Raw genomic sequence first — 24435 nt, forward strand, 5'->3', positions numbered from 1 at the left:
TTCTCAGAAGATTAAACTCTTTATTCCTGAGTCTGTTTTTCATTTCTGAAGAAAAACAAAAATTTGTACAATGTTCAGCCTGCCCAGAAAGTCCAAGATGTGTTAGAGGATTCAATTTTTTAATTGTCTTGGTGTTTTCTGATTCAATCCAAAAGCTTCTAACTTTTTCCCCATTGTTTGGCAGTACATTTCTCACTTTTATTAATGATTCCTTTAATATTGTGAAAAAGCTTTCAAAATAAGATGTTACTTAATTTTTTTTTAAAATGAGGGAGAAAAACTGTGTGCACTGTGATGTAATAAACTATTCTTACATCATAGACCTGTAGTTATTTAGTAATTTTTTCAAAGATCTTCATTGACTTTTCAACCAGTAGCAAGAATCGCTCTACATTTCATTCACCCATAAAGTGGTGTTTGGCATTTTAAAATCCTGTTGTGTTACCCTTATTCATTTCATGGTACTGTATGCTTTTGGCATTATCTAAATCCAGTGATTACAATTGAATAAAAAAATTAACAGCACTCAATATTTTTTCTTCCAAAATTAATATACATTTTCATGGATGTTAAAAATTTTGTAGTTTTAATAAATATTCAAAAATAAATCTTTAGGCTGGTAGAGCAAGTTGGTGCTGTTTGCATTTTAATTGATTATTTTGAATCAAGTTTATACAGGATGATTCCTTTGGTATTTTGCCACCTTATATTCAATGATGTTCAATTTTTCTTTTTTCCTTTTTTCATATTTCTTCTAAATCTTCAATAGTTTGTAGCAGCTGGAGATCACTTAGTCCACCACTGTCCAACATGGCAATGGTAAGTACTCTTGAGTGAGGAATAGAAAGTTTATAAAAGGTGTGACTTCATAATTTTGGCAGTTTACAAAATAGATTAGTGCATGAAAATTAGAATGACCTGTTTAACCCTCCTCTAGTAGATTTTTCTATTAAATAGTGCTCCAGTGTTGCTAAAGTAAAATAAATGAAGAAAAACTGAGCATTATGCCTGTTTTGTTTTGCTCTGTTAGCACGAAAGATGGAGATTTTTGAGATAAATGCCTTACTTCCTTTACCAGTATTCTGTTTCTTTATAGTGTCTAAGTCTGTTCTTGTGGTGGGTCTTTAAAAAATAATTTTCAAAAGTTTAATAACTTTGATTAGCTTTTTTTTCTGTTCATAAGAGTAATATTTAACATCTTTATTGGAGTATAATTGCTTTACAGTGTTGTGTTAGTTTCTGCTGTGTAACAGAGTGAATTAGCTGTATGTATACATATATCCCCATATCCCCTCCCTCTTGCATCTCCATCCCACCCTCCCTATCCCACCCCTCTAGGTGGTCACGAAGCACCGAGCTGATCTCCCTGTGCTACACAGCTGCTTCCCACTGGCTATCTATTTTACATTTGGTAGTGTATATATGTCAGTGCTACTCTCTCAGTTCGTCCCAGCTTACCCTTCCCCCTCCCCATTTCCTCAAGTCCATTCTCTACATCTGCATCTTTATTCCTGTCCTGTCCCTAGGTTCATGAGGACCTTTTTTTTTTTTTAGATTCCATATATATGTGTTAGCATATGGTATTTGTTTTTCTCTTTCTGACTGACTTCACTCTGTATGACAGACTCTAGGTCCATCTACCTCACTACAAATAGCTCAATTTCATTTCTTTTTATGGCTGAGTAATATTCCATGGTATATATGTGCCACATCTTCTTTATCCATTCATCCGATGATGGACACTTAGGTTGTTTCCATCTCCGGGCTATTGTAAATAGAGCTGCAGTGAACATTGTGATACATGACTCTTTTTGAATTATGGTTTTCTCAGGATATATGTCCAGTAGTGGGATTGCTGGGTCATATGGTAGTTGTATTTTTAGTTTTTTAAGGAACCTGATTAGCTTATTTTTCAAATTCAAATGTATTGATTTTTTTTTTTTTGTGGTACGTGGGCCTCTCACTGTTGTGGCCTCTCCCGTTGCGGAGCACAGGCTCCGGACGCACAGGCTCAGTGGCCATGGCTCACGGGCCTAGCTGCTCCGTGGCATGTGGGACCTTCCCGGACCGGGGCACGAACCTGTGTCCCCTGCATCGGCAGGCGGACTCTCAACCACTGTGCCACCAGGGAAGCCCTGAATTTTTTTATGACATTAATAACTGCAGAATTTTGCAGAATCTTATGGTTCTTTACCATAAGACCTTCTTTAAGGTTCAAAAGTTTCTCCCCTTTTTAGGAATGAGCTCAAAAGTTGAGAGATTCATGATACCAAATAAGGTCTTAATTGGAAATCTACTTGTAACAGACTTTTCAAATTTTTATTTTCCTCATTAACTTTTCTTTTAATTATAAAGTAATTTAAGCAACTAGCAGTTCTTGTAATGTGTTTTTTAAATATCTGAATAATAACAGAATGTTTTAAAACAACTTCAGTTTCATTACTTTGAATACTTACGATAAAAGCATCTGGCAGTAGCTGCAAAATTGATCCCAATACTGGCAGACTATTTTAATTAGGCTAGAATTGTTTGGAATTATCATCTTGTTTGTATATGAGTGGTTCAACTTGTTACATCCTTTTTTTTCCCTCAGTGACACTTTTTCAATTGTAGTTGAAAGGTAGAGTTTTGATTTGGGAGCAGGGGTTCTAGAATTAACAAGATTCTAATTGATAATGTTTTCCTTAATATCTAAAGAGCTTAAATAATTAAACTATTTAAAATCACAGTTAGAATTCTCTTTCATCTGTGGCCTCTTCTATTACCCTTAATTTTTTTTTTTTAACAAGTCCTTGCCCCTCTGTGAGTTTCATGATTCTGTCTGTCCCCTATTTGGGGACCGTGGGCCTTTTGGGATCTGTAAAATAATAAAGTGGGTTCCTGGACTGTTTTCAATATTTCAAAAAGTCAAAGAGAAACTGCATTTGTGTCACCGAGCCTTTGGCCAATGCCCAACCTACCCTTAATTTTTATGCTTAACACGTATCCAGAATAGTTCTTACTGCTTTTGATCAATTGCTCTTTATCTTGTAGAACATTGTTTTTTATGTACCAAGGAAGGCCGAAATGTCAGGTTCATTTATTTTTATGTCCTTGTCTTTCCTATGTGTATTTCTGTTCCATATTTTAAATTATGTTCATATTATAGAAGCGTTCTGATTTTAGACTTTTTTCCTCCCTAAATTGTTAAAACTATATTTAGCTATGTTGTGGTCTACAATATATTTGTATATTTCAAGTCATATAGATATATAAAATTTAAGGTAATAGTCATTCTATGGAAAAAGAACTAAAGGATTTTCTTCAATACACGTGTGATAGATATACATTTTCTTTATTCAGATTTCTTTGTTGAAGCCCGTAGTTGTCTAGTTAGTTTAGTTGTATAATCTGTAGTATTGTTATAGGGGTTGGTATATATAGACAGGATCTTCTTTTAGCAGGTAGTAGTTTATAGTTCCATTTCATAAATTGTGATGGTTTAAATAATTTTATTGTAACTTAGAACTCAATTATATCACACTCCAATGTCTGTACTTCGGCTAAATTGTTGGGACCAAAGGAGCAATTCATTTTAAATCAGTGCTAGAAGCAGACCATTTCTATGCTATATGTTCATGTTTACAGGTGCCATCGTGACTGTATTATATCATCTTCCCACAGAACTTCAGGCATTACCATGATGTTGTTGAATTTGACACTTGGAAATGGTCTAAAGATACTAGAAGCCTGCCAGATGGTTTTAGGACATTTCCTGGCTTTATCTTATGCTCAAATCTATGGTTTGAACTTTAGACTGAAGCTTAAGACGGCAGCAGAACTCAAAATTTATGCTCATTTATATTTTTGACAGATACCACATGCCACTCTAGCTCTGACCAATTCCCCTAGGTGACCCACAGAAGAATGTTTGAACAAATTTCTGAGTGAGATATTCCACAGTAGCCCCCCCAAAATCAAATAGCTGGCTCTGACCCACAGAGGGAGCAGTGTTCAAGAGCAGGAGCCCTAGAGTCACTTGGCTCCATCCTGGCTCCTCTACCTTCTGGTTTTGTGACTGTGGGCAACCCGACTTCTTTAAGCTTTTGTTTACTTATAAAATGGGAGTATAAATATTACTCAGTATTTAGATATCTGCGGATTATATAAAAATACTGCATGTTAGAGTTCTAGGTCCTATACTTAATATGCACTCAATAAAAGGATTTTTTGTTTGTTACAACCATTATTCTCAACATTATCATCTTGTGATTCAAAGCATCTTTTATCTCTTAGTTCCAATTTTAATACAGTGGTAGGAATGTGAATCTTGTGAACCACCTACTTTGTTATGTAATGTCATGGAGCTATTTTTCTGCCTCTTCTTGGTCTTCAGATGAGCAGTACTTTAAGATTAAAAATCTGAATGAGATTATATTTGGTTAGAGGCAAACACAATAGTTGCATAATATAGTTCTGTATTATTCTACCTTTTTGTCTAATATTTAATCCAAATTCTTTTGGTCTGTCTGCATCTCTTGGTACATTTCACTTACAATAAATATTGCTGTGCTCTTCATTGCCGTGACGTATGTCACTTATGGCATCCTTCCCAAACCAATCCTAAAATAATTTTCTCAGGGGTGTGGATTGTGTAGTGTTGAGATTAACATGTGATACCTTCTGTCTTTGTCTTTTAAAATATTTTTTGTATTTTGGTGCTTTTCACTCTTTTTAAAGGGCTACAGGAGAGGAATTGAAAGTGAAGGCTTACCTACCATCAGGCAAACAATTTTTGGTCACCAAAAATGGTAAGAATTATGTTGTATGTATTAGTTAATTTTGCGCAAAGAGTTAACATTTTTTAAAAAACCTTAGCACTTGCTGATCTTAATTCATGCTTAAAGCGGTACTTGCAGCTTCCCTCATACAGAAATTTGGAAATTTAATGAAACTCTGGATTTTCTATGGGTAGAGTATTTTTTCCATACTTGATTTTATCTCCTTCCTTTTTGTTATTTCTTTTTGCCAAAAAAGTCTCGTTTTAAGATATGAAGGAAAAGAGCTTTAAGCAAGATGGACTTTTTTCTCATTGAGCTTTTTAAGCAGACTTCATAATCATAATCTTTTTAGCTATTTTAATCATCTTTAGACTTAAATTTTTCATGGAAAGTATAACTTATACTATCTTTGATATCTAAAATCTCAAAGCGAGAGGTTTTATTGTCCGTTGTGTCATTGAAAGATTGCCTATAGGCACAAAAATGTTTCTGAAACAGGTATTTATGAAGTTAATGAAGTTATTTATGAAGCTAATTTGAAAACAACATCAAAACGTTGTTACAGTCCCTATCTAATCACATAACAATACATTGATTTCTATTCTAATTTGCTCATTATAGGAAAGGGAAAACATGTACAAAACATCAATTTTTTATTTCCTACAGTATATGTTTTGATAGGATTGGACATTTATATCTTGCTTGTTTTAAAAAAAAATCAGGAGATTAATAGCATTTTGTTGACCCCATGTCGTAATGTTGTTACCTTATAATTTTTCAATTTTAGGCTTATATGAATTATAATACCTGTTATTCGATACATTTGCTATATGAAAAACTTGGCACCAATTTGTATAAGAGAGTAAAGTTTAGCAGGTTAGTGAACTTTAACTGGTTTATCCATTATGAATAGCTGGAGCTTAAATATGAATTATGAAATACATGTTGAAAGTTATTTTAGGATTGCAAACCAGAGGTCACCTCTACCGCCTCCGAGTGTGACAGGTGGTGCCTCCATGTCCTGAGAGTAAAGCTGTTAAAATAGTATATTATTCATTAGCCTGAGGTTGAACGATGTCATCTCTGACTTCAGCTTTGTTGATCTTCACAGACCATCAGGGTAGAGAATATATAGAACACTCCCAGTAGAGCCTTTGTATTTGTCTTCTAACAAAGCTATTTAGGGAAAGATAAGTGTGGTCAAATAATTTTGTGGGTTGAATGTAACTCTTAAATTAAGTACTCCTATTAGAAGTAAAATATAATATTTACCTAATATTTTGGTGGCAGAAATATATTTTATGGAATAAAGTTTCTCTTTTTTTAATGGATTTATAGGAAGCAGATTATGTCCTAGTAACTGTTTTTGCCATTTTTTTTACAGTGCCATGCTACAAGCGGTGCAAACAGATGGAATATTCAGATGAATTGGAAGCTATCATTGAAGAAGATGATGGTGATGGGGGATGGGTAGATACTTATCATAATACAGGTAAGAGGAGATTAGAATGGCATGTATTTAGTTTAAATTGTTTTAAACTCCTTTACAATCTTTTATAACAGCCTTCATTTTTAAAAAAAGGCTACATAAAGGCATATTATGACTTAGTTTTAATAAAGAAAATACGTTCTGAGTTTAAATCTAGGATACTAAAAACAAGTTTTCTCCCTCTAACTCCTAGAGAATAGGAGGTATATCAAATGTAGTGGTAGAGCAGGGTTTCCCAGTCTTAGTACTATAAACATTTTGGGCAGGATAGTTCTTTGTCATAGCATTTTCTGTGCATTGCAGAATGTTTAGCAGTATCTCTGGGCTCTACCCACTAGATGCCTGTCACATCCTCCCAGTTATGACAACCAGAAAAGCCTCTAGACATTGCCAGGTATTCTGCGAGGGGCAAAATTGCTACTCTCAGTTGATACTCACTGCAGTAGTCAGAGGGCTAAATAATCTGCACAGGAAAAAGTACCTCATTAAGTCTGTTTCTCCTCTTCTCTGAGTAAAGGATACTGCCATCATTTCCTTATGATGATATAGAAACAGATTTAGGAATTGAGCTCCTTGATTTGAAGCTCTTTTGTTCCTTAATGAGTTGAATGTTGTCATGTCAAGGCCTAGAGAAAATAGATTGAACAACTTCTTAAAATAATTTCAAAAATCATCCTCTCTTCTCCACTGAGTAGTGCTGTTGGACATTTTCTTTTTCTTTTTTCCCCTGGATCTTTCCAGAATCTTTTAGCTGCTCTGCTTTAGTCTTCACATGACTGGGAAATATGAGTAGCACATCTGTAGGAAATTGCCTGTTGACTGAATAGAGCCATTGGTTATAGCACTGTATTTCTGATATCAAGTTAGTGAGTTTCTCAAGTTGTCTAGTTGTATTTTATTCCATAACCCCTACCCCAAAATCCAGGTACATATTTACAGAGGCATTCATCACAGAGATAAGCAGGTGCCGGAATGATTGGATTGACAGAAATCTATTACAGAAATTCTACAACTAAAGAAATGTTTGCCATGTTGACAGAAGACAAGTAGCATCATTTTCTTACATAGAAAGCAACATAGTATTATACTTCATTTGATGTGGTGTACATAAATTCTAAGTAATGTTTATGAGAGATACCCTTAGAATTTTAGGTTTAAACTATATTCTGATTGGCTTAAAGCAGTGCTTCCAGCTGACTCATGAGGCTAGGTGCCTGGTTCTTTATTCACCTCAGTTCCCTTTGCTTCATTACTGCTTTTCTTCTCTCAGGTTTCTTTTATTTCTGTTAGCCCTTGTGTTAGTCATGATTCTCCAGAGAAACCATGGATATAAATACAGACAGGTTTGTTTTGAGGAATTGGCATATGTGATTGTGGAAGCCAACAGTTCTGAAATGTACAGGTCAGGCTGGCCAGCAGCCTGAAGACTCAAGGAACAGTTGATTGCTGCAGCTGGAGCCAAAGGCAGTCTGGAGGCAGAATTAATTCTTCTTCTTGAGCACTCAGTCTTTTTCTCTTAAGGCCTTCGACTGATTGAATGAGGCTCACCCACATCATGGAGGGTAATCTGCTTTACTCTAAGTATACTGATTTAAATGTTAAGCACATCTAAAAAATACCTTCACAGCAACATCTAGACTGCTGTTTGATCAAACTATGGGACACAATAACCTACCCAAGTTGAGTTGACATATGAAATTAACCATCACAGCCTTATAGAGTATTACCTTCATTAGAATCATTTGAGCTGTCTTTTTCTTTGCCAGGATGTCCTACTTTTAGGAGAATCTGGTTTAATGGGGTACTACTACATTATATTTAAACAGATTGAAGAGATTTATTTTCTTTTGTTTCTATGTAGTAGATTCAGTGAATTGTTTTGTAATAGCAATTTATTACGTTAATATTTGGGCTTTACTGTTATAAAATAATCATACCTATCATAAAATAATTTCTAAAAAAACTACTGTGAAGTAAAAGTTTTATGCTAGAGCTGTGGATTGTGACATTTTCCATTTGTGAAAATGAGTCATTCTTTGGTTTGGATATATTGAACAGATATATCAAAGCTTTAGAAGATTAACAAGGGAGCAAAGCATATTTTGTATTTAGGGTTTTTTTTTCTTTAATATTTCCCATCCTTGTTGAACTATTTAATTGAGAACACTGATGGGTATTTTGAATTAGAAATATTGTTTAACTGACTTATGATGCTGCCATCTGCTTAATGTCCCTTTCATTGAGATAAGTAGGTTCCAAGGTAGTTGCTTAATGAGGTGCACTGGACAGAGCATTGAACCAAAAAGGTATGGGTTGAGTCCCAGATTATTCATGTAACTGTCTGTGAGATTCATGCAAATTACTTTCTTTTTCTGGAGACTTCATTTCTTTATAGGGAGAAATCATTACCTTACAGAATAGTGTTTGTAAGGATTATATAAGATATAGAAACAGTAAAATAAAAAGTCCTATATAAATCTGATATGATATTACTACCTCTGAATGTCCAGGATTTCTGAAGCAAATAGCATATATTTTTTAAATTTTTAAAAATTAATTTATTTTATTTATTTTATTTTTGGCTGTGTTGGGTCTTTGTTGCTGCACGTGGGCTTTCTCTAGTTACGGCAAGCAGGGGCTACTCTTTGTTGCAGTGCATGGGCTTCTCATTGCGGTGGCTGCTCTCGTTGCACAGCAGGGGCTCTAGGCACGAGGGCTTCAATAGTTGTGGCATGTGGGCTCAGTAGTTGTGGCTCACAGGCTTAGTTGCTCCGCGGCATGTGGGATTTTCCCGGACCAGGGCTCGAACCCGTATCCCCTGCATTGGCAAGCAGATTCTTAGCCACTGCGCCACAAGGGAAGCCCCTAAATAGCATATTTAGTATAACCAGTATCTTGTTGAAAAAATTTCAGTGCAGGTTTAAATATAAATACTGGGTTGGCCAAAAAGAGCATTTGGTTTTTAAATAAAAATAAAAGACACCTTTTTCATTTTCACCAAGAACTTTCCTGAACAACGTATTCACCTTTCTGTTCCACTACCTTCTGCCATTTTTCAGGCAACTTCATAATTGCATCTTCCCAAAACTTTATATCTTTTTTTTTTTTTGCGGTACGCGGGCCTCTCACCGTTGTGGCCTCTCAGGCTGCAGAGCACAGGCTCCGGACGCACAGGCTCAGCAGCCATGGCTCACGGGCGCAGCCGCTCCGTGGCATGTGGGATCCTCCCGGACCGGGGCACGAACCCATGTCCCCCGCATCGGCAGGCGGACTCCCAACCACGGCGCCACCAGGGAAGCTCAAAACTTTATATCTTTTTGAGCAAAGAACTGTTCCAGGTGCCTTTTACAGTCTTCCAGGGAATTTAAATTTTTTCCATTAAGAGAATTTTGTAAAGACTGAAATCATTGGAAATTCGAAGGTGCAATGTCTGGTGAATATGGCAGATGAATCAGAACTTCCCAGCCAAGCTGTGACAGTGTTTGCCTGATCATCAAAGAAACATGTGGTCTTGTATTATCCTGATGGAAGATTATGTGTTTTCTGTTGACTAATTCTGGATGCTTTTCACTGAGTGCTGCTTTCAGTTCGTCTAATTGGGAGCATTACTTGTTGGAATTAATCGTTTGGTTTTCCAGAAGGCGCTCATAATAGAGGACTCCCTTCCAATCCCACTATATACACAACATCACCTTCTTTGGATGAAGACCGGCTTTTGGTGTGGTTGGTGGCGGTTCATTTTGCTTGCCCCACAGTCTTTGCCATTCCACGTTATTGTACAGTATCCACTTTTCACTGCCCGTCACTGCTTGTTTTAAAAACGGAACATTTTCATTATGTTTCAGTACAGAATCGCATGCGGAAATACAGTCAAGAAGGTTTTTTCCAGGGACTTCGCAGTGGTTAAGAATCCACCTACCATTGCAGGGGACTTGGGTTCGATCCCTGGTCCAGGAAGATCCCACATGACGTGGAGCAACTAAGCCTGTGCGCCGCAACTACGGAGCCTGCACTCCAGAGCCTACGTGCCACGAATTTGAAACCCGTGTGCTCTAGGGCCCCCATGCTGCAACTACTGAAGCCAGTGCACCTAGAGCCCATGCTCCACAACAAGAGAAGCCAACACAGTGAGAAGCCCGCACACTGCAAGAAAGAGTAGCCTCTGCTCGCCGCAACTAGAGAAAAAAAAAAAGCCTGCACACAGCAACAAAGACCCAATGCAGCCAAAAAAAAAAAAAAAAAAAAAAAAAGGTTTTTTCTGCTTATCTTATGTGGAACCCAAACATCAAAGTGATTAACATAACCAAGCTGGTGCAAATGATTTTCAACGCTTGATTTGGATATTTTGCGTATGTTGGCTATCTCCCATGTGGTGTAACGTTGATTGTTCTTAATTAATGTCTCAAATTGATCAGTATCAACCTCAACTGGTCTACCTGACCGTGGAGCATTGTCCAGAGAGAAATCTCCAGCACGAAACTTCACAAACCACTTTAGACATGTTCGATCAGTCACAGCACCTTCTCCATACACTACACAAATCATTTTTTTGCATTTCTGTTATGTTTTTACCTTTCTTGAAATAATAAAGCATAATATGCCGAAAATGTTGTTTTTCTCCCATCCTCAACAGTAAAATGGCTACACAAAAATTCACCAATTTTGATGTTTTTTTTTTAAATGCATGCTGATATGACAGCTGTCACGTACAATCTAAAAAAATTGTTTGGAATGAAGTTAGATAACTAAATGCTATTAGAGCCATCTTACGGAAAACACCGAATGAACCTTTTGACCAACCCTGTATGATTCCTGTAATCTCTTAATCTGTTCATTTTATGAGGATGAATATTTATTTAGATAGACTCACACAAGGAAAGTAAATAAGTGAAGAATAGTAAATGAGGAATGATAGAGTAGGATAATTTATGGTAAAATATTAAATTGGTATTTAAAATTTTTAATTTTATTTTTAATATGAAAGGACCCTTTGGGATTATTTATTCCTATTAGAGTTCATTTGTGAAAGTGCTGCTAACATTGCCTCCTCGTTTCAGAGAACTTTGAGAATTTAGGTAATAAGTATTTTTATATTTCTTAAATCAGGTAAATGGAGGATGTTTACAACTTAATTTTAGTTATATTCTGCTGAATTTTAAACAGGTATTGCAGGAATAACCGAAGCAGTTAAGGAGATTACACTGGAAAGCAAGGTACTGGTTGTTTACTTATGTTTCTAAATTCAGTGACCTAGTTATTTGCATGTATATTTATTTTGAGATTATTCATATCATTTTTATGCAAACTCTAATTATTTATTATCAAGCTCTTTTAAATTCCAGCTATTTTATTCCCTCTCATTTTTCTACATCAACATACCAAAACACTGCTGTTTCCTAGTGCTTCTCTTTTCTTTAATCTGTCAAATGGTTAAGAACATTTTTTGAGATTGTAACTGGTTAAAATCTACAAATTTTTTTACTAATTGGGAAGATTTCTAGGCCATTTTAAAAGAAACGGCTTTTTAAGTATAAGTACAAAATGGTCTTCAAGTGGAGGTTTTGAGGGGATTTATTTACTTGCTGATCAGTAGCTGCTGATGGTATCGTGTTTAAATTTGTAGTTTAAACATTAAGTAATTTACTCATTTCTTCTGTAGTTTCTTAATTTACTGCTAATTTGAAGGATTCTTGCTTTTTTGTTTTATTTTTTTTGAAAATTTAAAGGAAACTTTAGTTTATGTCATCCAAAATCATGCCATTTTGGATGAGTGGAAGCTAAATGGGTTTCATTGTACAGTTTATTTGAAGGAAGGGTAAAAATATATAATTGGGTAGAAATTTTCTGCTTGAAAGTTTTCAGTTAATTTAGACTATCTGTATTACATTAGCTTTTCCATTTCTAGAGAAAGAATGATTACAGTTGTCTTCATATTTTTGATATAGTTGTTTGAAATAATATAGAAAAAAATACGAAATGCCTTCACCCTTATCTTTTCTTAACTATTTTGTTCACAGTCAGATCTCTTAGAAGATAGAATATTTGGACAGAATAATTGTGTTCCTTTTGTCCTTATGAAACATTCAACTACAACAGTTCCTAGTTTAAGATAGTTTTCTTTATGTGTTTTTGTCATTTGGATCTTTTGGGATTTGTTACCTGGGGCTTAACAGAAGGTGTTAGAAACCAAAACAATACTTTTTTTCCCTGTGTACAATTTTATGCTTGCTAGGGATTTAAGGTTCAGTTCAGCCTGAGAATTCATCCTTTTGAAGTTTTACTTTTTGGAGAATTTGAATGATAAAGGAAAAATTACATAAATGGCTTTGCTGCTTCAGAAGCTCCTGTTTACTCCAGCCATTAGTATGTATGCTTCAGACTTTGGGAATGATAAACGGCAGAGGAGTGTGGATAGCATTATTTGATAGGTTTATGGTAATTCTTTTAAGAATTTTTAATAAATGCAATAATGGTTAATATGGTACTTTGTATCCCACTTAACATTCTTATGTCCTAGTAAAGGTTGACTATTTAGAATTAATTTACAACTAGAATATATCTTCCCTGTCACTTCCTGTTTAATATAGAATTTACATGATTATTTATAATTTAGTGCTTAGAATACTTGCTATCCAGAGTAAAATTATAAATTAGGTGAAACTAAATGTCCAATTTTTTTACCTACTACATTGACTTCAGATTTTTAGAATATTAATTTCGTGAAAATGATAATTGTATGTTAGGCTTGGCTTTGATTAGCATTATTTCATTCTAGTGCAAATGTAGTTAAGAACTGAAATCTTATGTGTTCTAGTAACTGTAATTGCTTAATTCAGTCAGGAATGTTAACAAATTAGAGAATATGATATTTATAATAATAAATTTAACTTATAAATGTATTGTGATTTATAGATATATAGCTTTTTCTCCTTTAAGTATGCAAGTTAACTTTGAATTGGTTTTCTAATACTAATGAATTGCTTAACTAGAAGTATTGTTTTGTTGGAAGTGCAGCTGGCAACTTTTTTAGATGACTTGGTGCTTCTATGATACTTTTATATTTTTCAGTCACAGCACTTAGCACATCACTCTTAAAGATTGGCTTATGGGTTTGTCATCTGATGGAGGAGTTTCTTGAGCATAAGAACTATCTTATCACTCTTATTTTTACAGTGGTTAGTTAGCACTGCCGGCATGTGGGTGCTCAGTATTTGAACTAATGAACGTATTTAAGTGACTTTAAATATAATCAATTTCAAAGGACAGTATAAAACTCCAGGATTGCTCAGCATTATGTGAGGAGGAGGAAGAGGAAGATGAAGGAGAAGCTGCAGATATGGAAGGTATTGTGTTCTGGATTTGCTTTACTCACAATAGAATATTGCTTTTAGAATTGGTGTAATTGATGTGAGTTAAGAATTCTACTCCATTGAGTTCTAAATTTAACATTTAACAGCCTAGAGAGGATTTGTTTAGTTTAAATTTAATCAGCACAGAACTTATCTTGGTCTTAGACTCTTCTACTTCACCCAGAGCATAGCTGTGATAGCATTATTTCTGCTGAGATCAGTACTGATCATAAATCTTTAATGCTGGGTACAGCCGTAAGACACAGATTCTTAAGCTAATTCTTAAATTCTTTCAGAACAGAACAAAATTTGTTCTGGCATTTAGTATTTTCTTTTTCCTTTTTGATAACATCTTACTACTAAAACCTTATGATAGTGATTCTTAATGGGGCCTTTTGAACTACATGGAATCCCTCCACTGCTCCCTGAAAATCTGAAGTGCCTTCCTAGGATTGCTAGCTGAGACTCACTGCATTAGTGAATCATTGTTACAAGAGATTGAAACCCACTGTACTAACATAACACGGTAATACGGGTCTAAAAGTATACAGCTTTGATTCTGTTAACCATTTCCTCCTTTTTTTTCCTCTCTTGATTTTTTTTTTTTTTTTGCATTACATGGGCCTCTCACTGTTGTGGCCTCTCCCGTTGCGGAGCACAGGCTCCGGACGCGCAGGCTCAGCGGCCCTGGCTCATGGACCCAGCCTCTCCGCGGCATGTGGGATCTTCCCAGACCGGGGCACGAACCCATGTCCCAAACCCGTGTCCCCTGCATCGGCAGGCAGACTCTCAACCACTGCGCCACCAGGGAAGCCCCTCCCTTGATTTTTTGACACAGGATTTTCTTCCTCTTTCCTTGACTGTTTCTTGTAAAAAGTCATCTTGCTGGGCTCTTTTACTTCTGCTTCACTGTTAAATGTTACTATTTCATGGGGTTTCACTTTTTTTTTTTTTCTGCTCACTCCCAGGTAGATTTTTATCTACTCTTATGACTTCTGTAATTGAATACTGTGGTCTGGCACAGAATTGTTTACAACAGGAAAAATGGTATATAAATTACATTAGATTCTCTATGAGAGTTTAAATATGAATATGTGTATGTATAGAGAGAGGGTTAGTTGGAAAAAGGAAGAGGATTTAAAAAAGACAGGGCAGATATTTTGGAGGCTGTAAGGTGGCTAAATCCCCCCAATACATAGGATTTAGTGAGAGAGAATGCAAATGTAGAAGGTAGTGTCAGTAGAGTTGAAGCACCATAATGGCAAGTGGTGTTCGATGATGAGGAGGTGACAGCATAGCCTAATCAACCAGCGTAGCCTTTACTTAAAAGTACCTTTTTTAGTTTTGTTTCCTAAATTACTTTGAGTTTCTGTGAAACCTAGCTGTATATCTGTTCCTGAATTCTAGTAAGAGTCTTGTCCTTATTTCCACTGTGTACTTCTATTCTTTGAGGAAATCCAAATGAGTTACTTGTAACCGAAATTGCTCACAGCATCCTCATATACCATTTCTGTGCTCAAGACATCCATGTCTAAACCCCCAACCCAGATCTCCTGAATTTCATATCTACTTGTTTAGTTTCATTTCTACGTGGATGTCTCATAATTGTCAGAACCACCTTCTGTACAAATACTCTTTCTGGGTTCCATTTGTCTCTGAATGGCACACAGTTGTCCCGGTTGGAGTGGGGAACCTTATGAATAAAATACTGTTTTTAGAGTACAAGCTGTGGGACTGCCTTAAATATCTGGCAGCCTTTTAGTATGTTTGTTACATTTCCCTTGGATAGAGTTAAAGAAACAATTGCTATATATGGAATTTTGCTTAAAAACAGTGTTGTTGGTATCTAATATAACAGTTAATTTTCATCCATCATTCATCAAATATTTATCAAGCAATACAGTATCTATATATCAGATACTGTATTTGGTGCTGGAGACAAAGCAGTAGACATGATCTCACGGAGCTAATATTTGATTTAGGGGACACAGACAAAAAACAGTAGATAAGCAAAATATATACTGTCTTAGATGGTTATAAGTGTTAGGGAGAAAAATAAAGGTGGGAGGGGATAGGGAGTCTTGTAGTACGATGAGTGTTGTAATTTTTAAATAGGTTAGTCAAGGAAGAACCTCATTGAGGATATACCTTTTAAGTAAAGTCTGGCAGGAAGTGAGCGGACAAGCTGTTTGGATATCTGAGGAAGAGTGCAAAGGCCCTGAAGTGGGAGCATGTGTGGCTTGTATAAAATACTGCAAGGAGGCTCCTATGTCTAGAGAGGAGAGAGGGGAGAGTAATAAGGCATGGAATCAGAGAGGTAACCCGGGGACCAGATCTTGTAGGGCCCTGGCTTTAACTCAGAGTGAGACAAGAAGCCATTGGAGGGTTTTTCTAAGTAGAGGAACAGCTGAGAACGAGATTTAACATCTCAACAGAATCACTGTGACTTCAGTGTTGAGAATAGAGTGAAGGGATAGGGACAACAGTTGGGTGGCTACTTTGATAATCTAGGCAAGAAATGACTGTGGCATGGCCTCGAGTAGGAATTGGAAGTGATGAGAAGCTGCAGATTCTGGACATATTTTGAGGGTAGGGCCAAAAAAGGATTTGTTGCTGGATTGGATGTGACATGAGGGAGAGAGAGTACTCAAGTGTGACTCCAAGGTTTTTGACCCAAATGTCTGGAAAGATGTCATTATTGAGATGGGGAAAACTGTAGGAGTGAATGGCTTTGGAGGGGGAGTCAGGAGCTCAGTTTTTGACATGTGATATTTGCTGTGCTCCTTAGTCACTCATTGTAGTCCTAAGTAAACAATTAGGTATCCATGTTTGCAGTCAGGGAATAAATTTAAGAGTCATCAGCATTTAAAGCCCTTGGGACTAGATGAAATCATCAAGGGAGTAAGTGTGGATAAAGAAGAGACAAGGTCCAAAAACTGAGCCTGTAGTTACTATAGATGATGAAGGGGAACCAGCATAGGAGATAGTGAAGGAGAAGCTAGTGAGGTGGGAGGAAAGCCAGGAAAATGTAGTATCTTAAAGGCTGAGGAAAGAAAACGTTCCAAGGAAGAGGGAATAAATCATGCCAGATGTTCCTGAGAGGTCAATTAAGATGAAAACTGGGAATTGACCACTGGATTCAGCCAAGTGGAAGTCAGTGATGACTTTAACGAGCACATTTTATGCAATTCTATAAATAGCCTTGTGCACCCTATGGAGTCACCTAGGGCTCTGCAGTATTATTGTGCCAGTTGGTATTAGTAATAGACTGTTGTAGCACAGGCCAAGCCTTAAGCCTGCTAACTTTCTCTGGCTTTGTCAGGTAAAGTGTCTGCTGCTTTAGAAGTATAGAATTAGCTCCCTCATGTTTATTCAATATCTTCAGTCAGAACAAAAGCAAAAACCCAGGTTTTGAATGATACTCTGAAGTAATATGTAATTTGGTTTAGGAAATTACTTCGAACTTGATTAATCTTTTGTTGCTTTTTTAAACAGAATATGAAGAGAGTGGATTGTTGGAAACAGATGAGGTTTGTAAATCAAGTTTTCTCTTTAGTTAATTTTTAATGAGTAAACTTGGGGATTAGTGTTCTTAATATCTTGATCTATCAAATGAGTTTTTAATATGTGTACATTGTTTACAGTATATAACATTTTAGCTTTAAATTTTGTTATATCTGCTGTTGAATAAAAAATATATGGGATGGGAAAAATAGATTTTCTAAAACAAGACATTCATAGTGATTTTAATGGTTGTAAATTTTTCTCCACTATTACCAGGCTACTCTAGATACAAGGAAACTAGTAGAAGCTTGTAAAGCTAAAACTGATGCTGGAGGTGAAGATGCTATTTTGCAAACCAGAACTTATGACCTTTACATCACTTATGATAAATACTACCAGACACCACGACTATGGTTGTTCGGCTATGATGAGGTAAAAATAAAGAAAGACATTTTAATGTAAATATTTTAAATTTTTGTGTTGAATTCTTTTGTCATTAGGCCCATGGATATATACTTTTGCCTTTTAAATTTTACAAATCATTTGTTTTATAATTTTGTGATTTATGTTGAGTTTGATTCTTATTTTGAAGAAACTGAATTATCCATTGTAACACCACCACTGCTAAGAATTAAACAGAAATAATCTGTTACATTTATTTCTTGGTCCCTGAGCTTATTTATCCCTTCAAAATGTGAGGAAAATTGAAGTTGGTTTGTTGTATTAAATTTTGTTTGAGATTATATCTATTGGATATATAGGCATTTGTAGAATGATCATATTGCATGTAGTTTTTTTCCTTAAGAATTTCACTTAATTGAATTAAAGGATAACTGAAATAAAAGTAACTTGTTTAACCTGTCATTCCAATGACTATAAATGGGAAACAAGAAAATAAAACAAAATCGGCCTAAAAGATGTTAGAAAGTTATAAAATGTTTTGATAGCCATGAACCTGCCTTTTTGTAGGATCTTTTCTGTATTAGATGGTGGCTGATGTCACATAACCTTGATGGACAGACTCTCTCCTCCCTCCCTCCCTACTTGGTGTAAATAAATCCTTGGCCCAAAATAATCTGGTGATTCTAAATAGTATAGAATTCAGAACTGCAAGTGATGTGGGAGGTGGGGATAAGTATAAACCCTGAAGTTTAGGCCTAAAAGTTTTTAAACAGTAATTTCAAATGAAGCACTTTTTATGGTTTTAGCAACGGCAGCCTTTAACAGTTGAGCACATGTATGAAGACATCAGTCAAGATCATGTGAAGAAAACAGTGACCATTGAAAATCACCCTCATCTTCCACCACCTCCTATGTGTTCAGTTCACCCATGCAGGTGTGTCTGTGTGTGTGTGTGTGTGTATTTGTGTGCATGTGTGTGTGTGTATACTTCATGGATTTACTACTTGGGAGTCTGTATAAACATGGTGCCCGAACAGAAAAAATTTACTTAATAAATAAAATTCTCTTTTATCTTCCTTAGGAATGTTTTTGTGCTTAAATAATATATAAGACAAGGAAAAAAAACCTTACCAATTTCCTTTAAGTTTAAATTCATTAAGAATAATTTTTGTCCTTTGTGTATGTTTAGTTATAGTATAGATCTTTGTGATTTCACTCCTGTTATTAGCTCCAAGAATACTTTGGAAGATCCTTTTTAGATTAAAAAATACTAATCATTTAGACATGGTTTGCTCTATTGTGATATATCTTTCTGCGAATGTGCAATGTAAAGTTAACTTTGTGCTTTTTCTAGGTGACCATTTATCTCTTTTTATTGGTTAGTGAAGGGAGATGTGTGTAGAATTTCTATTCCTTTACTTTTCAATTAAGAGGTTTTCAGCCCTACCAAATCAAGTACATTTTATAATTTGGGATTTCTTTGTATTAATGTGTTTTCACAGGGCCAAATAAGTGAAACTGAATCTATATATATGATCTGCTTAGAATTTTCCTTAAAAAAAAATTACATGCTAAATTCTTTCAGTTATTTCTAATGGGTAACTTCTACAAATCATTGAGCAATTTTGGTAACAGTATTTTTCAGATGAAAACGCTGATATTCCATTGAATAATTAGAGGCAACAGTCTTGTTTTAAAAAATCCTTTAATATTTTCTTCTCATTTTTAACAACCTTTTTATTCCAAAAATCTATCCCATAGGAAGTCTAGTTCATTTTTCAAGTTTATTTATATTAAGAGTGTTAATAATGCTAACTATGAAAAGTATTTCAAGAGTCATTGGTTTAAAACTAAAACTATCTAAAATTACCTAATCTAAAAGGTTTTCATTTTTGAGAGTTATTTTTTTGGATCCTCTTATGGCTTGAGAGTTTAGGACAGAGCTTATCAAACTGAGGCAGGTCTCTTTCTGAAGTATAAACTTTACTCAATGGGAAAAAGAGATAAATAATTTAACTGGTGATGTTAAACATTTTAGTAAATGACTGTATTATGGAATATAATGTAAATAAGGCAAAAAAAAGCTGGGACCCTGTAAAATGAGACTGCAAGGGCATTTTAGGCCTTGCCGTTGGCTGCCTCAGATTATGTCTTCATATTCTCAGGGCCAATACATTTATTCTCATCTTCTAAGTTGACTGCCTCTTTCATGAAGGTTGTACTCATAAAAATTGAAGTGGTGTTATTTAAGCCAGGATATGTGTAAAAGTTCATTTCTTTTGTACAGTGCCCTTTTCTCAATTATATGCTCAGGCAATTACTTTGATGCCACCTTTTTCTATAGCATAGGAGATTCACCAGTTGGCCACAAAAAAATTTGTGGAAAACTTCAGATAAATATCCTTCTTTATATAAAGCCAAAAAAATTTTTCTAAATAGAATCAGATAATTTTAATCTGAAAAAAAATATATATAAACCTCTTAACTCTGACCAGTTGGCTTTTCTTTAACTCAGTTTTGGTTTACTCTCTGTTAAACATTGAAACAGTCAAAATCACAGCCTTATAAATATCTTTGTGTTTTTTTTGACCAGCTGTTAACCATGTAGCTTTTTTGAATTTGCCTGTTTAGGTTCTTTTTTGTTTCTCAGAGCAGAGAGCCCTTGCTCTGTATTTATGCCCTGGCATGATTTCCCTTTCTCTGATTTTCTGCCCTACCTCCCTTCCACCCCCATTATAGGAAAGCTAACTAGTCCCATTGTGTTCATTTGTGACTACCGTGGCTACAATAAAACTGTCTGCATGACTCAACAATCTGGCTTGTTGGGGAGTAGGGAGGAGAATATTTTACAATAGTACTATTATATATTAAAATTAATTCACAGGCGGTAATAACATAGGTGTAATAATGTAGGTTTCTTCGCAAACAAAAGCTTGCTTTTCCTACTTTGATCCAATTGATCTATACTAATAAGATGTGTTCTTTTGCTTTTAGGCATGCTGAGGTGATGAAGAAAATCATTGAGACTGTTGCAGAAGGAGGGGGAGAACTTGGTGTTCATATGTATCCTTACCTGTGTATGCGACTAGAGGAAAATTGCTTCTGGGATTTTTTTTCCCCCTTTTTGGGAAATTTAGTATAAACTTTAAGGCACAGTAGTATAACTTATTTTAGCCCCACACATCTGGAAGTCTTAGTGGGAGTCCTTAATTTATTTAGAAAATGTTACATTGTGATAGTTCTGGCCTTGTTCAGTTGATAAGCACATGTCCCTGTGTGCACCAGTTAGCTCTGCCTTGTTACAGAGCTTCAGAGCAATATGTACTTCTAGGTGGCATCTTGCCAGTGCTTTTGTTTGTTGAGGCAGTGGCTGAGAGTATGCACAACTGTGAACTCTTTATGGAAAAGAAACTCAAAGTGCTTAATCTGTTGATGAAAGATGAATAACCTGTGAATTTAGAGGATAACACATGAATATCTTTTCAAGTATATTTCTGATTTAACATATTATCAAAAACGTACTTTTCTATCAGGTAAAAGTAAAGTTGGGTTTTGTCAGTCTGAGGTCTCTGAAGCAAAGAAAGAATTCAGATTAAATAAATAGGTTAATTAAAAAGTAAAGCACCTGAAATCTATTTCAGGTTGTCTTCAAATGTAGTATTTTCATTTTTCTCCAGATAAGAGCACCTCTTTATTTCTCTGGGGTTAGCAAGAGGAATTAAGTAAACTACTGGATCCTGAAATACACGTACCCATAGCATGGATTCATCAAAAGCAGTCAAGAGTCAATGATTTAAATACCAAATAGCTTGAATTAGTTTGATGCTAGATTGACATTCGACTTGGTGGTTCCTGCCACTCAGTGTTAGATGTAGACTGAGGGGTCACCACTGTGTTGGAACTACAGATAAACTAAGCATTGCTAATAGAATGTGTGCCTCAGAGAAACATTGGGCTGATTTGATACTGAAACAAACCAAGAACTTTTGGTCCAAACCAGAATTACTCTTAAAATTCTATTATGCATAATTTGAGCATTTATCTCTGTTTTGGAAGCTGTGTAGCAACTTGGAAGACTCTATATATAATTCATAATTGTCATCAATTCCCCTGAGAAAAATTAATCTCTTAATGTTTCTAAGTACAGTGGAACATAGAAAAAAATTCAGGAATTTATTAAAGACAGTCCAGTATAGCAGATTTATTAAAGACTATTCCAGTATAGTATATGGCAAGTACATATACTAACCAAGAATCATTCCTTATGGAGGGTTTTTACTTATTTTTTGTTCTTTTACTTCAGTATTTTTATATTCTTTACACTGTCTCATTTTCTAACATACTCTAGCAAACTTGTAGGCAATAAAAAGACCATCTCCCAATCATTTAAACATGTACAACCTTGTCCTTATTTTTATATTAAAATATTTGGGCTAATATGAACTTGTACTCATTAAGAAGTCTTACATGCAAATATTAAATGCGGCCGGGTCAGTCATTCTTATAGAGAGCCTCATGCTGAATAGACACCAATTGCATGAATGAATTTTTTTAATATAATATACTTGATTTAAGATTTTGTCTTCTGTATTTTTTCTGAGGAGTTACTGCTTAATAAAATGGATATTTACAATGTTAGCTTAAATCATAGAAGTATTTACCAATCTGTTTTCCTTAGCTAAAGACCTTTAGGTATCTTCTAATTTTCTTGAAATTTGTACAAGCTGTCATTCCAACAATAGAATATGACTACACAAGACACTTCACAATGTAACAAAGAGAGCATAGAATCTATCCTAATTATTGATTCTGATTTTTAAAGAATTAACCCATAGATGTGACCATTGACCATATTCACCGATATGTACAATTTCTCTAATAAAGAGAATTATATGTTTATGCATTAAATAAAAGTTCCTCTACCAGCCTTATTTGTTTAATAAAATGAGTGTAAAGAGACCGTTTTTCTTGCTTCTTATCAAAAGATGATAATTCTTCAAGTGTAGAAGTATCTCGTACAGAATGAAGGTAAGAGTATTTTTGGTTCACACTTATGAGGAAGGTATTTAAATGTGTAATAATGTGAGAGCTGGGGCTAGAAAATACTTCATGCTAGACTCACCTTCCCTTCTTCTTTCTGTTCCTTTTGTTTCCCCTCTCTGACCATCTCCCTAAGTCTCCTATCTGCTAGTAGTTAATATTGATGAAGTACTTACTGTGTGCCAGGAAATGCGTTAAGTGCTGTTACTTATTTTCTTTCTGGATTGTTTTACTAAGTTTGTATCACCAAAGTTATTTTTTTATTAAAGATTCAGGAATATTTTTCCTATGGTGATTGCCTGATAGAATATTAGAATTTAAAGGGATCCCTTTGTTGTATCACATCAGTTTATAGATATGGGTCTGGGAGTTCAGAAAGGTTAAGTGAGGTTCTACTCAGGGACACCCGCTGAGAGCCGAGGAGTAGAACCCAGGCCCTTTGAGGATTCCTCTTACATTCTCTTCGTACCCCACATTGCCCCCTCGTCCCCTTTCTTTCCATCTTGCACATAGTGGGAGTGGCTAACCCGGCCTCTAAGGAACCTTCGTTTCTTGGTTGGTTTTTGTATTCCTCATCATTCAAGAATACTTGCCTTACCTTCAATGCCCCTTCATTTTTACCCCTTTTCCAATTGTAACCCAATTTTTGTGTTTTAAGGAGCTCTCCATAATGAAAATCTTGATAGAATTAAGGTGGTGTTTGATACGGCATAATAGAGAGATGTAAACATGGGTGTCATCTTAGAATACACATCAGATATCCTGCTTGCTCATGTAGGCAGCAAGCTACTCTTCTGGCTTTATTTGAATTAATCTTCCCAACTGATTTTACTGAAATATCCTATTTTTGAATACCTGTAATCTAAATGATATGTAGTAATAGATGTTATCACATTGTCAACATTTTTCTCCCAGTTAAGCCTTATTTATAGTACAGATACCTTCAAATCATTTTTTTTTAAGCTGGCAGTCATATTTATCTCAATCACCACTAGGTGGCATAAATCAGAAGATCTTTTTTTCCAATTGAAATCTTTACATGGGTGCCTAATGCATAAAACAAAAGTGGATTTTTTTAACATCTTTATTGGAATATAATTGCTTTACAATATTGTGTTAGTTTCTGCTGTATAACAAAGTGAATCAGCTGTATGTATACAGACATACCCATATCCCCTCCCTCCCAACCTTCTTATCCCACCCCTCTAGGTGGTCACAAAGCACTGAGCTGATCTCCTTGTGCGATGCAGCTGCTTCCCAGTATCTATCTGTTTTACATTTGATAGTGTATATATGTCAGTGCTACTCTCTCACTTCATCCCAACTTACCCTTCCTCCTCCCCGTGTCCTCAAGTCCATTCTCTACATCTGCGTCTTTATTCCTGTCCTGGGTTTGTCAGAACCTTTTTTTTTTTTTTAAGATTCCATATATATGTGTTAGCATACGGTATTTGTTTTTCTCTTTCTGACTTACTTCACTCTGTATTACAGACTCTAGGTCCATCCACCTCATTACAAATAACTCAATTTTGTTCCATTTTATGGCCGAGTAATATTCCATTGTATATATGTGCCACATCTTCTTTATCCATTCATCTGTCGATGGACACTTAGGTTGCTTCCATGTCCTGGCTTTTGTAAATAGTGCTGCAGTGAACATTGTGGTACATGACTCTAAAAGTGGATATGTTAATGGTATAAATGTGTTTTTATGAGTTCAGATTTCTAGCACTCATTAAGAAAAATGGGGTTGGTTTGATAAAGTTGTTTTAACGAACTTAGAATTGGGTTTCAGATTACGCATGGCAATCTTACAAGTCTTTGCACCTAGTTTATTTTTTATATTAGCTTTGTGGCATTTTTAAACATTCAATTTGCATAAGTAGTAGCA

General features: G+C 35.3%; 1 protein-coding gene across 1 annotated transcript in view; it reads left to right on the forward strand.

Moving 5' to 3' along the window:
* Window positions 1-22463, forward strand: part of ATG3 (autophagy related 3) — a 28370-nt gene extending 5907 nt beyond the window's left edge. The window contains exons 3-12 of the mRNA XM_079921345.1: window positions 770-819; window positions 4720-4790; window positions 6145-6252; window positions 11413-11462; window positions 13511-13592; window positions 17094-17128; window positions 17379-17534; window positions 18311-18438; window positions 20499-20567; window positions 22197-22463. Of these exons, the coding sequence (XP_079777471.1) occupies window positions 770-819; window positions 4720-4790; window positions 6145-6252; window positions 11413-11462; window positions 13511-13592; window positions 17094-17128; window positions 17379-17534; window positions 18311-18438; window positions 20499-20567; window positions 22197-22278 (831 nt within the window). The 3' untranslated portion in view covers window positions 22279-22463. The remainder of the gene's footprint in view (window positions 1-769; window positions 820-4719; window positions 4791-6144; window positions 6253-11412; window positions 11463-13510; window positions 13593-17093; window positions 17129-17378; window positions 17535-18310; window positions 18439-20498; window positions 20568-22196) is intronic.
* The last annotated feature ends 1972 nt before the right edge of the window (window positions 22464-24435 follow it).

The sequence above is a fragment of the Stenella coeruleoalba genome (assembly GCF_951394435.1).
Source record: "Stenella coeruleoalba genome assembly, chromosome: 5".
Lineage (NCBI taxonomy): Eukaryota > Metazoa > Chordata > Mammalia > Artiodactyla > Delphinidae > Stenella > Stenella coeruleoalba.